The 14,075-nt window shown below is 47.0% G+C and overlaps 1 protein-coding gene across 1 annotated transcript in view; it reads right to left on the bottom strand.

The window, feature by feature from the left end:
- Positions 1-945: 945 nt before the first annotated feature.
- The window catches only part of IRS2 (insulin receptor substrate 2), a 30,179-nt gene continuing 17,049 nt past the window's right edge, over positions 946-14,075 (bottom strand). The window contains exon 2 of the mRNA XM_027115847.1: positions 946-3,380. Within this exon, the coding sequence (XP_026971648.1) occupies positions 3,376-3,380 (5 nt within the window). The 3' untranslated portion in view covers positions 946-3,375. The remainder of the gene's footprint in view (positions 3,381-14,075) is intronic.

Raw genomic sequence — 14,075 nt, 5'->3', positions numbered from 1 at the left:
AATCACCTTCCCGGGGCTTCCCTGGTGGCGCAGTGGTTGGGAGTCCGCCTGCCGATGCAGGGGACGCGGGTTCATGACCCGGTCCGGGAGGATCCCACATGCCGCGGAGCGGCTGGGCCCGCGAGCCACGGCCGCTGAGCCTGCATGTCCGGAGCCTGTGCTCCGCAGTGGGAGAGGCCACAGCAGTGAGAGGCCCGCGTACCACAAAAAAAAAAAAAAAAAAAATCACCTTCCCCATCGCTCTGATTTTATTTGTTCAAAAGAGACGACACCCATGTTATTGCATTACTATAACGCCCAGGTAAAGCGGAGATACAGAAAAACGACTTCTAACAAGGAGGTGAAACCATCCTTGATGAAAACCAACAGACACCATTTTCGTATCTTCCACCTCCCGAACTGCACCTCTTGGCTCTGCTGACCTGACTGCCACGTGCTCTGGATGCCATCTGTCCCGTGCCCGTGTCTCGGAAGCAGGATGGCAGCAAGCACACGGGCACAGGTTCCGGGGCTGTGCTTCTGCGTCTGAGTCCTGGTTCCGCGGCTAGTGAGCTCTGTGCCCTCCGGCGAGTCCTTTCACCATTGTGAGCCTCAGTCTCCTCATCTACGAAATGGGAGGGCGAATGCCACCACCGAAGGGTGTGAGGGACGATGAAGGAGTGAGTGTCTGTACAGGACTGAGAACAGCACCCAGCACACAGGCAATGATTCTACGTTGGGTGAAGTGAGTAAAATATTTTTTTAATGAACACATCGACTTTTCATAAATGTTGTGATGTGTGGGGTATTTTCTGGTTTCCAGAATACAAATAATAAGTGAAGAGGTCACACAGTCACCAAGTGTTTTTAAAGAACCAAATATTTACTGAACGACCCCAAACACCAGAAGAGTGGCTTGATGTCAACTTCATTATCCACACAGGAAAAAGCGTTCTCCAGGCTTCCTTCATTTCATAAATAATGTATTTTATTGTATTGCATATGGCTATTAAGGAGAGCATCCATGATCATTACAGACTAAATACAATGCACTAGTCTAGTTCCATTGAGTCTGGTTTCCAGCAGTGCCATATAGGCCCTTATGTACAGCAAGGACAGTGGAAGACAGCAAGAGAAGGTCAGTCTTTTGTCATATCACAATAGCAAGAAATATATTTAACATCTTGATCTCCAGAAACAATACGTACCCCAAAAGAAAACACTGTTTAATAACTGTTAAAGTTTATATAGCAAAAAATATTTTAAATTTAAGGTAAGTCAGGCAAAATGTACAAAGACCCAATATACATTGTGAAGCTTTAACAAACATAACATTTATACATTTTGGTTCCATTCTGTAAACTAAATTAAAAATGTAAATATTGCATATGCCTTTTTTTTGAAATGTACAGGATAGAAGAAAATTTAGTATATTATCAACTTTTTACTTCGCTTGTTTAAAGTTGCAGGAGGAACATGAACCATGGGAAGGGTGGCAGGACCACGTGAAGGATGGGGAGAGCTACTTAAATACGAGTCAGACACTGCAATCAGCAGCGCCCACGTTCAGTCCTATCTATGGGGGGGGGGGTTGGGGGGGGGGTGGTTTCCATAGCAACTCCATCCATCCCGAGTCCCAAAACTAAACCAAAACTTTAGGACATTTTATACATTTTAATAAAGTCTCTCTATATTACACACTGAAAATGACCATCAAACTAACGTGGTATAGTTTACGCACTATTGTGCTGTGTGATTCTCTACAAAAGTGAAACTTGGAAAATGCTCAGGGCGATCACTTTACATTCAACTTTGTCTTGCGGTACAATCCTCTGTTCTAAAAGGTCAGCATGGCAGGAGAAAGACTTTTGCATTGCGATTAAATACATGTTTAAGACATTGAATTTTTTGGTCTTCCTCTAGAAAAGCCTCATTTTATGAATGCATTATTCTATAGTGATATCTATCTATATATTTATATATATTTTTCTCCCCCCCCCCCCCCAAAAAAAAAACAACTCGTATCTCCAATGAATTCGTGTAACCTCTACAGGACTCTCAGAGAAGAGGCACTGGGGACCCAGACACGGGAGGGGGGCTCTAGAGCTCCCCCGACGTGTCAAGGCAGCAGAGAGATGCCGTGACATCCTGCAGGTCAAGGGCAGCGGTCTTCCGCGACACCCGCGGTAACTGCCACCACACTGAAAACATGTGCAATAGGGGTAGCCTTGTTGGGAATTGTTTTCACAAGTGACATGTACTGTAAGATTGTTTTTCTTCTTCCTTGTCTATTAATAACATAGGAGCCAGAATGCCTCTTTTATCAGTTCCTTTGTGTGTGTGTGTGTGTGTGTGTGTGTCTGTGTGTGTTGTTGTTGTTGAGGGCAGCCTCGTTGCCAGACACAATAGCATCATAGTAAAGATAATACATTTTAAAAGAAATCTGCCAAACCCTTGACCAGCCTTGAACCGCTAGCATGCCTACGTGAATTTTTGGTTAGAGAAATGCAAGCTCAGGATTAAGGATAGCAGAGACGTTTGAGCTTGTAAATAGCATCAAAGGCGTTTGCAATTTGAAGTACCTACATAAACATCTACAGAGAGAAGATTAAACAAGTCTGTTAAAGGTAAAAAGAGATACTCACCCCCTTCCCAGACCCCGCCCCTCCCACCCCCCCATCCCCCAATACAGCTGATGGTTTTCCAAAGTAGGTTGCTTCAGTTACATATAATAATTATTATTTATCCATCCATCTTCAAAGTCCAATCTCAAATTTCATCTCCGTTGGGAAACGTCAGTCCCACGCTGGGCTCTGTCTGTGAGTAAACACGCAGGTACCTGGGTTGGAGTCTGACAAGCAGCTGTGTACCGGGCCTGTTCGATGAGGCAGATGACCGCGCTGGGACTCTCGGTACCCAGACGTCCTGCCGGCCCCTGACCACGCCGATCTGGCTTCACCTGGAACTGAGGTAGGACGGTGGCAGTTTTGAGAGGATGCCAGTAAATACCAGACTTTACCACTTTAATGCGAATTGGTGGAATCTCCTAGCATGCTGAGGGATATATCTGCTTTGCCAAAATGAAAGTTAAGGAGAAATTAAGACACTGGCCACAACGGAAAAGGCCGATGAAAACGTCCAATTTTCTCGTGAATCACTCCTTCCGCTAATTTCGTCGAAAAACAAAACACAACACGACCAGCACAAGGATGAATGCCCCCTGTGGGAACGAGGGACAGAGATGGTTCCACGTCTAATCCAGAGGCGTCCACGTGTGGTAATCGCTCAGATTCAAAAGGAAGCTGAGCAGCTTCAGATTTTAAAAAAATGCTGAGCATCTTCTGTTCATGTTTTTCTCTGATGTGTGTCGTCACGGGGATAAAGCCAGGCAGATCTTCACTCTGAAAGAGGAAGGAAAGAAGTCAGCGGGGCCGCTGTGCACACAGAGCCATCCTACTGCGGGAGACGAGGTCCCTCTCAACCCTCCTTTACCATCTGTGTCACTTCCAGGAAATGATCCACTTTGGGAAGCAAACGTTTACTCATTCCGTTTTCCAGAGACGAGTTCAATGGGTAAACTCCCCTTCGGTTTCCCCAGGAGCAGGGCGACTGGGTTTACAGTGAGTTGTGAGATCCGTAAGGTGAGGGTCACATTTTCAATGCAAGAAAACCATTCATGATTCTACCCTTGGGAGAGGGGCTGAGCGACCTGGCAACGGCCCCTTAAATGCTCAGGTCTCAGTTCTTCGTGTGGACAGAGGGGGAGAAACCACTGCTTTCCTCACAGGGCTGCGGAGAGAATGAAAACCACGCCACGTGTCACCGCGTGTTCTCAGCTACACGGATAATGCCAATGTGGGTCGCGGTAAGAAAGTGGGAGAAGTAATACGTTCACACTTCTGCCCTCGGAAAACCCTTCCCACTGGGTACTCTATCCTGTTGCTAAAACGACCCAAGATTCAAAAATAAGCCCCCGTTACACACCCGCTTCCTCTGCCCTTGGGCGGAGCCAGCAGGACCCTCACCAGCTTCAAGTGCTCCCCTCTTTCTGGGCTGAAAGATCCAACTTCCTTAACTTTTTCCCAGTCCCCAATGTTTTCAGCATATTTTTACTGGATGTGTTTGTCCCTTTAGAGGAGAGACTGGAGAGACTGACTGACATTTCACAGCATACCGCCTTTTTTCTCTTTTTAAGCCTCTTGGCTTTTAAACAAAAATGCCAAGTTGTTCATCACTCCCCATGCTGGTAACTACTTGGTCACATGCGTGCCCGGCGGGTCACGCCCCACCGTAAACAGAACAGTGTCTTCCTTTGCAGCTGTAGTTACTTAACCTGCACCTCTGAATATTCCTCTAAAATCACTCAGAATTCTGCGCTCGGCGCTCACCACACTCCTGGATTTGCTTTTTTTGTGTGTCTACTTCTTTTCTGTTCATCTTGAGTTCAGAGGACTAATCCCAGCAAGAGAGAAACTTCCAGTATCCCACAGCCAAGAGTAAGCACCTGCTCTGTAGCCCGGTAGAACCCAAACAAGAGCCTGTGTAGACACGTGCTGTCTACACGCAACACAGATACTGTATCTTTTCATGACGTTTTCAGAAGTTCCCTACAATGTGACATTTTGAGGCAGTGTCACTTCATTGTTTTTAAAAAAGCTTACGTCCTTTAAGAAATGTAACAAGTAAACTGTTCAGCACATGAAACTTAATGGAGAACAGGGTCCCAAAGTCCCTCCGAAGGGAAGATGCGTCTCCGGCTATTTTATTCATTATTGTGATTTCTGGTCCTAAGAGGCTCTGGTGAGAACCTGAAGGTTAGTGTCCCTTAATAAATACAGGCATTTGCTAAAATCCACCTGGACTCGAGTCTCACCCTAATGAGTTTGCATTTTGTCACTCAGGCCCTGACGGTGAAAGGAATCTGACGGCCACCCTAGAGGGAGTACTACCCTGTGGGTCCACTTTCAGAAGGTTTCTATTCAGAGTTTATTTTATTTTTACACTAACGATTAGCTAACTGTACCTAATTGTCTCCTGTTAACGCTAAAACCCCATTACCTTGAAAACAGCTAAGCAAGTAACTTCTTTAATCCCTCAAACTCAAACACACAGAGTTAATTATTGCTGAAAAACTTACATTCCTTTACTGCAAACTCATAGGGCCATGGACATTTTTGCTCTGTTTTTAAGGATGCTTTCTTGCTATGAAATAACTATCATTAGACCGTCATGAGCTCTAATCAAGTTGAATGTGTAACTTCATTTTTTTGAAGTACAAACAACACGACTGTCAAAACCTTAATTTCTAAGCACTAGCATTATGAAAGAAAAGAGCTGCTAAGGAGCAAGGAAATAATTCATGCATTTATTCACACAGTGACCTTTCAACATGACTTCCAATTCTGCTCCGGTGCAGGGCCTCTGTGAGGCACATGGGAGAATGATGAGGTAGAGAATGGGAGTCACATGACAGCTGTTTTCTGGGCAGGGAAGGAAGCAACTCTTTCAAAGGTGCACTGCCCTCTGCAAACACCTGCATTCTGAAGGATGCTCGGCTGCCGTTACCAGCAAAGGGAGAAGAAAGCTCTTCCAAGGGCACAAGAGAGATTCGGGCTGTCGGCCACCCAGTGAGTCAACTTGATGTGGGGACAGTAAGGAACATGGTCCCCTAAGGTGCTGAGCCCTGGGCCGAGCAGCCCCAGGCTTCCACGGAAGGGAAGGGCCAGGGATGTGGTCCCACACCTGGCCAGGGAGAGCCACAGATGACTGGGGAGGGAGGCTGAGCACGCGCGCACGTGCACGCACACACAGGTACCATCACAGGGAGGGGGGTTCGTTCACGGCACATGGGAAGGACGTGAGCAGCCTCAGGCCAAGGAGAGCAGAAAGAGGACGGCCACCAGCTCAGAGACAGATGTCTGGGCGAGAGCTGTGCCGTGCTTCAAACACATATCTCAGCGTATAGATGTGCCCTGGAGCCAACACATCGACCCAACGTGGATGCAATCTGTCTCCTACTGGGTCAGGTAACAGTGGCCTTGCACAGACACCTCGAGGCAGAGAGCCTCCGAACTTCAGTCCACGCCACCCAAGTCACCTGCCACTGAACCCTCTTGGGTTCACCCCCAACTCACGGGGAGATCCTCCTGCACGCACCCCAGCAAGAATCCCGACCTAGGATCACCAGGAGGGGGCCACTCGTGGAAGATTCCTGGGATTCGGGGCTCAAGTGCACCAAGCAGGCAGGCTCTCTGCGGCCAGGCCAGCAGCCAGCCAGCAAAGCCAGACCCGCCTGCCACGAGCCGCCTCTCACTGCTGTCGCTCCATCCCGCATCCCAGGAAGGAGGGGACGGAGGCAGGAGCGGGGCCCTGGGAATGTGAGCCCACTTCTGCCTTTTATTTAGTCCCTTCTGAAGTAAGTTAAATTACCCCTCCCGCTGAAAATCAGTCTGGTTCAGCCAACTAGAAACAAAAATCTTCCAACACCGCCAGCCCATCACCCTCAACTGTTAAATATGTATGCTTCGTAACGATGAGATTCCAGCAAAATTTTATTTATTTTATGACCTATGTTAATTCTACTAGAGGCAAAGAGCCAGTGATTAATTTCACAATTCCTCCACGGTGAATATCATTAAGATGGGAGACATTCTCTGAACTGTGAGGGTACAGGGGCGACACAAAGAAGAAATAAAGGCCAGAACCATGTGCTGCTGGTGAAAATTACAGAGTAACATGCACCAGTTCTGAATCTGCTCCTAGATGCAATGCTTCTAAAATAATTTAAATTTATTGATACACATTGCATTTGCGGTATAATTACACACTGTACTGTTCTGTAGCCTAGACATTGCTTCGTAAAGAAACTCATTCATGGAAAGCATCAATCTAGAGTTATTTGATTGAAAAAAAAAAAAACTTTCAGCACAAAGACTGACGTTGTCCCATATGGCATGTCACGCAGCCCAGCTATCCTTTTCCTTTTCACTCGGTGACATATGACAAATGACGTTCATATGAGGGATACAGTCCCTTATGCAGTTATCCTAACTCCCTAGGGACCAGCGCTAATTCTGCCCTTTCTCTTCCATTTAAAAGACCAATCAGAATGCAAATGAGGACGGGTGTTGTCAACAAAGGTCCCACCTCCAATTTGTTCTATTTAAAAAAAAAAAAAAAAAAAGGAAAGAAAAAGAAAACAATCACTGAAAAACTCTGTCCTTGAGCCCAGTGGGGGAGCTCCCTAGCCACGGAAGGCTCGGATGTCAGAACACGGCCACATCACACCACCGCCGAGCTGGCCTCCAAGATCGCAAACACTTCAGTGGAAAATGCAGTGAGCGTCGGGTCGAGAAGGTTTCAGAAATAAATCGGGTAAATGTGCTCTGGCAAAGAAACTCAAGCAGCATTCTGGGAGCGTGTTCTTACTCACGGCTCTTTTTTAAATGATTTCTTATGATTACTTGGGTTTGGATGCAGACAGAGTCCCGTGTGGGGCTCCACGGCACAGCAGGAGGGAACGGGGCCTGGTCTCATGGGCCCTGGGTAAGCAGCAGTGGACAAAACAGACAGCAAACCCACGTCGCAGGTACCAATGACTTACTATTTTCAGGCAGATCTGAATGAGGACCAGTGCAGACACTTATGTGCATGACAAGAATGAAACATTCTACTTCTTAAGATTAAAATTTATATTTCTAGTAGTAACTATGATTGAAAAAATATATATAAACCCTATGGTGAGCCCAAACATGTCCTTCAGGTCCATTCAGACTTTTTATGTTAAACACAGAATGACGGGAGAAAATAAACTTTTCTGTTACATGAGAAATTCCTAGAAAAGTCAACCTGATAATTCAGTATCTCCTCACTTTACTAGAAGCAAAAACACTCTTAGAATATACAAAAAAAAAAAAGTAAGGTCGGGTGTGATAAGCCAGGGATTCTAAGAAAAACGGTTACTTGAACTTTGCAAGTGGAAAAAAAAATAACTTAAAAGGAAAATATGGAAGCACAGGGTCCCCGGGACAAACGGGCTCAGTGACTGACTTCACCAACCCGACTCGTGAAAGATTTAGAAGCTTCTTGGAGTTGAGCTCATCATTTCCACTGACAATTAAAATCATTTCATCCGGAATGCTTGTTATTGAAGACATTTCCCAGCATCGAGTTGCAACTTGATGCTAATGACACAACGTGAAACAGGATGAGACAACCAAGTTCTCACGTGAGGCTGGGGTTAATGAAAGGCATCTCTCCTTCTTTAGCTCTTGCTTAATCCTTCCCATAAGACCTTGTCTTAATCACCAAAGACTAGAGCAATCAGGTGTCCTAGACTGTTATCGCACTTCGAATTTCCCCCCACTGTCCAAGTTTCACCCACAGCAACCAGCATAAACTTTATAGTGAATAGCCTACACCAACTTTATGTTGTAATACGTAAGTATCCATTCCTTTTCTGTTTGTTATTGAAAAGCCTGGTGTGTGGATCCTGGAAGCTACCCTTTTATGGCAAGAGTTTTCTAGCATCATCGGAGAACTATTATCATGCCCTAACGCAAACACCCGAGAAGCAAAAATGTCCTTAAATTGCTGGTGGACCCTTCTCTTAAATTATGAAACGTTAGACCTTTTCTAGGTAAAAACCAGATGAGGGAGCCTTGGTGACTTGCCCGCTGCCTTGGAGCTGATCAGCAGGAAAGGACGATCCTTAACTTCTCCCAGAACTTTCCTCACTGCTGCACTGGGAGCCGACAATGCAGCCCCCATTTTTGCAAATAAAAGACGGGAGGACTCGGGAAGGAGTGAGGGGAGGTCTGGAACTTCCATTTGGGTCCTGGAGTTTAAACCTTTACACGGTACCATCAGCTGTTTATCAACTCCCCAAAGACACCGAACCCTGCAAACTGTGCGTTTCTGTTTCGTGCACCTATCTCTCCTGCTTGGTCAAGGGCCTGGACCACCTCGGTCCCCAGCATACAGCACATGCCTGTTAGGTCCTTCACGAAGCTCTGACGAGCTAAACAGAAAGAAAAACCCATGTGGTTCACGCCATTTCTCGTAGGCAGAAAAGCAGAATAAAATCTTCTAAAGGAGCACAGAACTTTAGGACTGTCTGAGGCCCAAGAGAAAAGAAAACCTTTGTCGTCTCACGCGAGAGTGGCCTTCTAAGAGAGAGGTCAGCAGAGTACGGCCAAATAGGGTCCTTGCCTGTTTCTGGAAATAAAGTTTTATTGGAACACAGCCACGTTCACTCACTTGGACACGGCTGTTTCTCACTTTCACAGTGGAGCTGAGTGACGGTGACAGAGACATTGTGTCCCAGGACACGAGGAAGACAAGGAGGAGAAAGAAGGGTAAATTTGTGCAAGTTACAACATACATTTCCATCTGCGGGTTACACCTGGAGACTAACTGATACCCCCTCTGAAAATTATCGGCAGGCTTACGTGCTTCAGAGATGCAATCCCATTGACTTAAAAGCCTGCTATCCTGTTACAGACCCTACGGAGGAGGAAGCAAGTCATAAAATCATTTATGAAGCTAGCACACACTTTAGGAATTAGTTTTCCTTACTCTTCCACTTGATATTCCATGCATAACACCATAGTACTGAAGAAATCTCATTATTACTAAATATATCCTACAGTACTACTCTTTCAACTTGAACATGATAAGTAAAGTTAATATATGATAGATCTGCAATTCAGAAAGGGCCCAAATCTCTTCTCTTGCTTGAGTCATTTGAGAACGTGACTAGAAGCATTACGTTCCTACCCTCTGAAACAATATTTGGGCCAAGTGATGGAACCTGCGTTAAAATTGCAAATATCCTATGAACGGTGTAATTCTCCCTCAGGAGTGTATTTTTGTACACTATAAAAATGTTTATATTGTGTCTATCTGAGGTTCTCAAACCTAAATATTATAGTTTTGCTATGAACTTAAGGGAGTGTAGAATAACAGTTTGTTCAAAATATATCCATCCCCAAATATCCTGTTACGTATCATTTCAAATGAGCCGTTCTTTCCTTCGAATATTTAAATATTTAAGAGTTGCTACTGGGTTTTCTTCATTTTATAATTTGATACCTTTTTTGTTTTTATTATTGAAACTGAAATAAGCATTTTCTGGAAGTCTGAAATTATGCCAAATGTAACTCAAATTACCTCTAGGATATCACTAACAGGAAACGTACTTATGAGTACAGTTAAAAAGGTACACCTTCAGTACACCTTCAGGAATCTGAAATTTACTCTGATTTATACATAATGATAATGCAATAATTTGGAAATGTTCTGAAAACGGGATTTGTGAAGTGCTTGTCTGTCGTCACAGAAAAAGAAAAAAAAAGAAAGGATTAGAAAAAATGGGGGGAAACATATTGTGACCCACCACCAGCCCAGCCAGCGCCCCGAGCTGTCTTGCTGGGCACAGACCCACAGGGCCTGAGCAGCCTCCACCTCCAGACTGCGAGTACACTCCCTCCCGTGGACGACACCTCACTGATACGGACGCCAGCGTCCTGGCTCGGAGGGAAGAACACACCTTGTGCAGACGTACACCTGGCCTTTACATTGAGATGCAGGATCTCCCAGCAATGAGGAGGCTGAGGGCCGTGTCCTTTGCCCTGGCACAGGTGGACACCCATTCCTACCACCGGCCACCTCAGGAGCCTTGCTGGGAGCTCAGGAAGGACTCAGGGCAACCGTCCCCACGGCTCAAGGACATGCGAGTGTGGAGAGCCACTGGCCTCACCAGAGTCGGGGTCCCCAGGCCCAGCAGGCAGCACCCACCAGGGTGTTCCCTGTTAGGAAAATGGGGACATTATTCTTCTGCCCTAGATTTCTCACTGGGCATGGGGAAACTACCAAAAGAGGTTTTATGCATACACTATATAACTAAGTAGTACAAACAGAAAAAGTATATATATACACACAAAAATTGTTTTTTCCACACACAGCAAGCACGTGCTGCTGGCAGGATGTGCACCTTGGGGCCGGGTCCTTCTGCCTTCTTCCCGCACCTTTCAATGACGTACACGGGTAACCACACGCTGTGCTGTGAATGACAAAGCCCTAGGCCTGGCAGCCCTGTGCACTGGGAATCTCTGAGCACATCGATCTGCCGTCACGGCGTCTCCTCCATTCAAAACTACACCCATGAATGACATCACCAGCAATTGCAGCTTCAAGCAGTAAGTAAACAAGCCATGAATGCACAAACACGAGGGCGAAGAGCTCTCGGGAGGGGAAAAAAAATGAATAAACTTGTTTTCATTGGCTAGAAGCGGAACAGAAGCAGAATTGTGGTTTTCTTTGGGGGGGGGGGTAACTCAGGGCCATTTAAAGCTAACAGTTCTCAGACCCTGCCCAGAGCATCCTGCCTGGGTGCTTTCTGCACGCCTCGTGCACAGGCCGCGCGTGTCTCTGCATCACCGGAGAACGCACACATCCCTCTCCGCATCGCAGGGCCCGCGAGCAAGATGCCAGCAGCCGGCGGGGCCCCAAGGCACAGGACCTCTATTCTCTCGGGGGTCACACACAGCGGTGCCCCATAATGCAGACAGACATTTAAATTCCTCTGTAAATTCCTCTGTGGCCGAAGAGAGCGATTTACATCCAAATGGAGTACCCCTGATTGAAATTTCAGGAATGAAGAGTGGAACGTGCGAAGTTACAGACCATCTTTATCAAGTGCATTTGCTAAACAGTAAAGTAAGACAGCAGCCACTGACAGCCACGCCTTCCCGTGGTTCCAGGGGGACCCAGGCCCCGGTGCCCCAGGCTGCAGACCACCCCCAGCTTCCCCGGCAGGCAGTGCCCGGACCAGCCAGGTGAAGCGGCCCTGCACGCTCATTCCGCCCAAATGCTGAAATGTTTTTAATGTTCTTCACAGCTTGAGCCTCAGCTGGGTACACCTGCTGAAGAGAACTTGTGCAGACTTGTCAGAGCCCAACCTAGACATTCTACCTGCTCGTTTGCTGGGAGGGACCCTGCACACCAGGGGCCTCAGACCCGGGACTTTCAACGTGCCATCGGGAGATCCGCAGAAGCCTGTGGTTGGAAACTTTGGCCCCCAGTCCCTCCTGGAGTGCCCAGGGCCACCAGCTGTCAGACACGGAGCAGGGAGGTGCCTGCCGCTGCCCCCAGGTGGGAAGCCTTCATGCCCGGGGCTGGAGGGCACCCAGTCCTGTCCAGACGGTGACACACAGGGGGACACTGCTGGGACACCCCTGATCACAAACCCGTCTCATCCTTCCCTCTTCTCCAGGGAGAAGGCAGAGGGCAGGACCAAAATACCCAGCGACATAAAGTCAGCTTCCCAAACTGCTGAAGGCTTGGAAAGGTGGGAAACGATCCATCATCCGGTGTTAAGACGGCATTTCTTACTGATTGACACGAAAACCTTCCCGGGCTCCAAAGCTGGGCAGGGTTTGTCTATGACTTTTTTTTTTTTTTTCCCTGAGGTACGCGGGCCTCTCACTGTTGTGGCCTCTCCCGTTGCGGAGCACAGGCTCCGGACGCGCAGGCTCAGCGGCCATGGCTCACGGGCCCAGCCGCTCCGCGGCACGTGGGATCTTCCCGGACCGGGGGCACGAACCCGTGTCCCCTGCATTGTCAGGCGGACTCTCAACCACTGCGCCACCAGGGAAGCCCTCTCTATGACTTTTAAGAATGGATTTAAAGAAGACATGCCTTCCCAACCACCTCTTTAGGAATCAAAAACACAAACTCCAGACTGAGCAGACGACCACTTGATAGACCACAATGACGCCCAATACATCACACACACAGGCCCCTCCCCTCCAGAAAAGCATCACGCAGACAGGGAAGTCCTGTCCGGAGAGATCACTTCTACCTTTTCACATTTAGCAGCGTTATGATTCTGTGACACTCGGTCTATATGAATTAACATAAAATAACTTATTTTCTCCATTCTCCTTAGAGGGCAGCCGGCCATTCTGCAAAATCTACTCGTTGTATCGAACTGAACACGAATGGGGCGTAGGCTTCAAAGCGACCGAAACAGAAGAAGCAGAATAAACTTGCCCATTCATTGTAACTTTTACTATATTTACAAATCAGTTGTTTCAATATGCTCACATAAAGAAATATTAATACTTAGCCATTGTCATTCTTTGGAGATACGCTTGAATTGGAGCCTTACTTGACTTGCCCATACTTCACACATTTTGCACAGATCTGACAAGACTATGCGTGAATCAAGTTATTTACAAGTCTATGCTAGCAATCTGCTTGTAGGGCGAGAGTGGCAGACACAGAGGGGGAAGCACAGCCCCCCCGGCCGTGTGTCCCCGCTGAGACCCTGGGTGTGGGTCACAAACCTCCCCCCAACGCGAACACGCAGCCTCCCGCCATCCACCCCTTCCTGCTCTGATTCCTTACACATCAGATTCTGAAAAATGACTTTAAGAGACCCACGAGCATAAGCGTGTTTCCTAAAATATACACTGGACAGAGAAAATGCAAATTTCACACTTCCGGTCTGGACAAAGTAATAGCAACCCCTACGAGAAGGAACAACTACTAACACAGTAGAAATAGACAATTAGGATGGGATCGTCATTTTTCTCTTGTTCGAATGAATGAGCTGCTTTAAGACACTTCATGCAGGCCATCCCTTTTTTACGTATCTCAGAAAAATTAAGTAAAACCGAGCTTATGTTCTGAAGGTAGACCTAGACCTAGACCCACGTCAAGTCCTTAAAGTGACGTAAGCTACAAACAGCCACAAAGTCCACGTACGAAGGGTGCGGTTTCTCCACAGAAAGGCTAGAAGAAGGGGAGGGTGTTTATCCACACGCGGTACTAGCTGTTCTGGACGCCTTACTCCCCTTAACTCCAAGCTCACCCCCATCGGTGCTTCCACGTTGAGGCCCAATCTCCATGAAATACAAGGAATACTGACTTTTCTATCATTTTAGTTTCCCAATCAGCTGATGAAGAAAATCAGTTTGTTGCAGAGCCCGAATTTCACGCTCCTTACCGGAAAGCACACTGTGCGGATGGATGCCCTGGGGAGGGGGAGTTGGGAGTAACTGACCCAGTTTTTCAAAGGAAGCCACTGGGGG

Source organism: Aethalodelphis obliquidens, unplaced genomic scaffold, assembly GCF_003676395.1.
Source record: "Aethalodelphis obliquidens isolate GAN/ISIS:26980383/991018 unplaced genomic scaffold, ASM367639v1 scaffold15, whole genome shotgun sequence".
NCBI classification, from domain to species: domain Eukaryota; kingdom Metazoa; phylum Chordata; class Mammalia; order Artiodactyla; family Delphinidae; genus Aethalodelphis; species Aethalodelphis obliquidens.
Note: the sequence above shows the minus strand (reverse complement) of the source record. Positions and strands in the feature narration are given on the sequence as shown.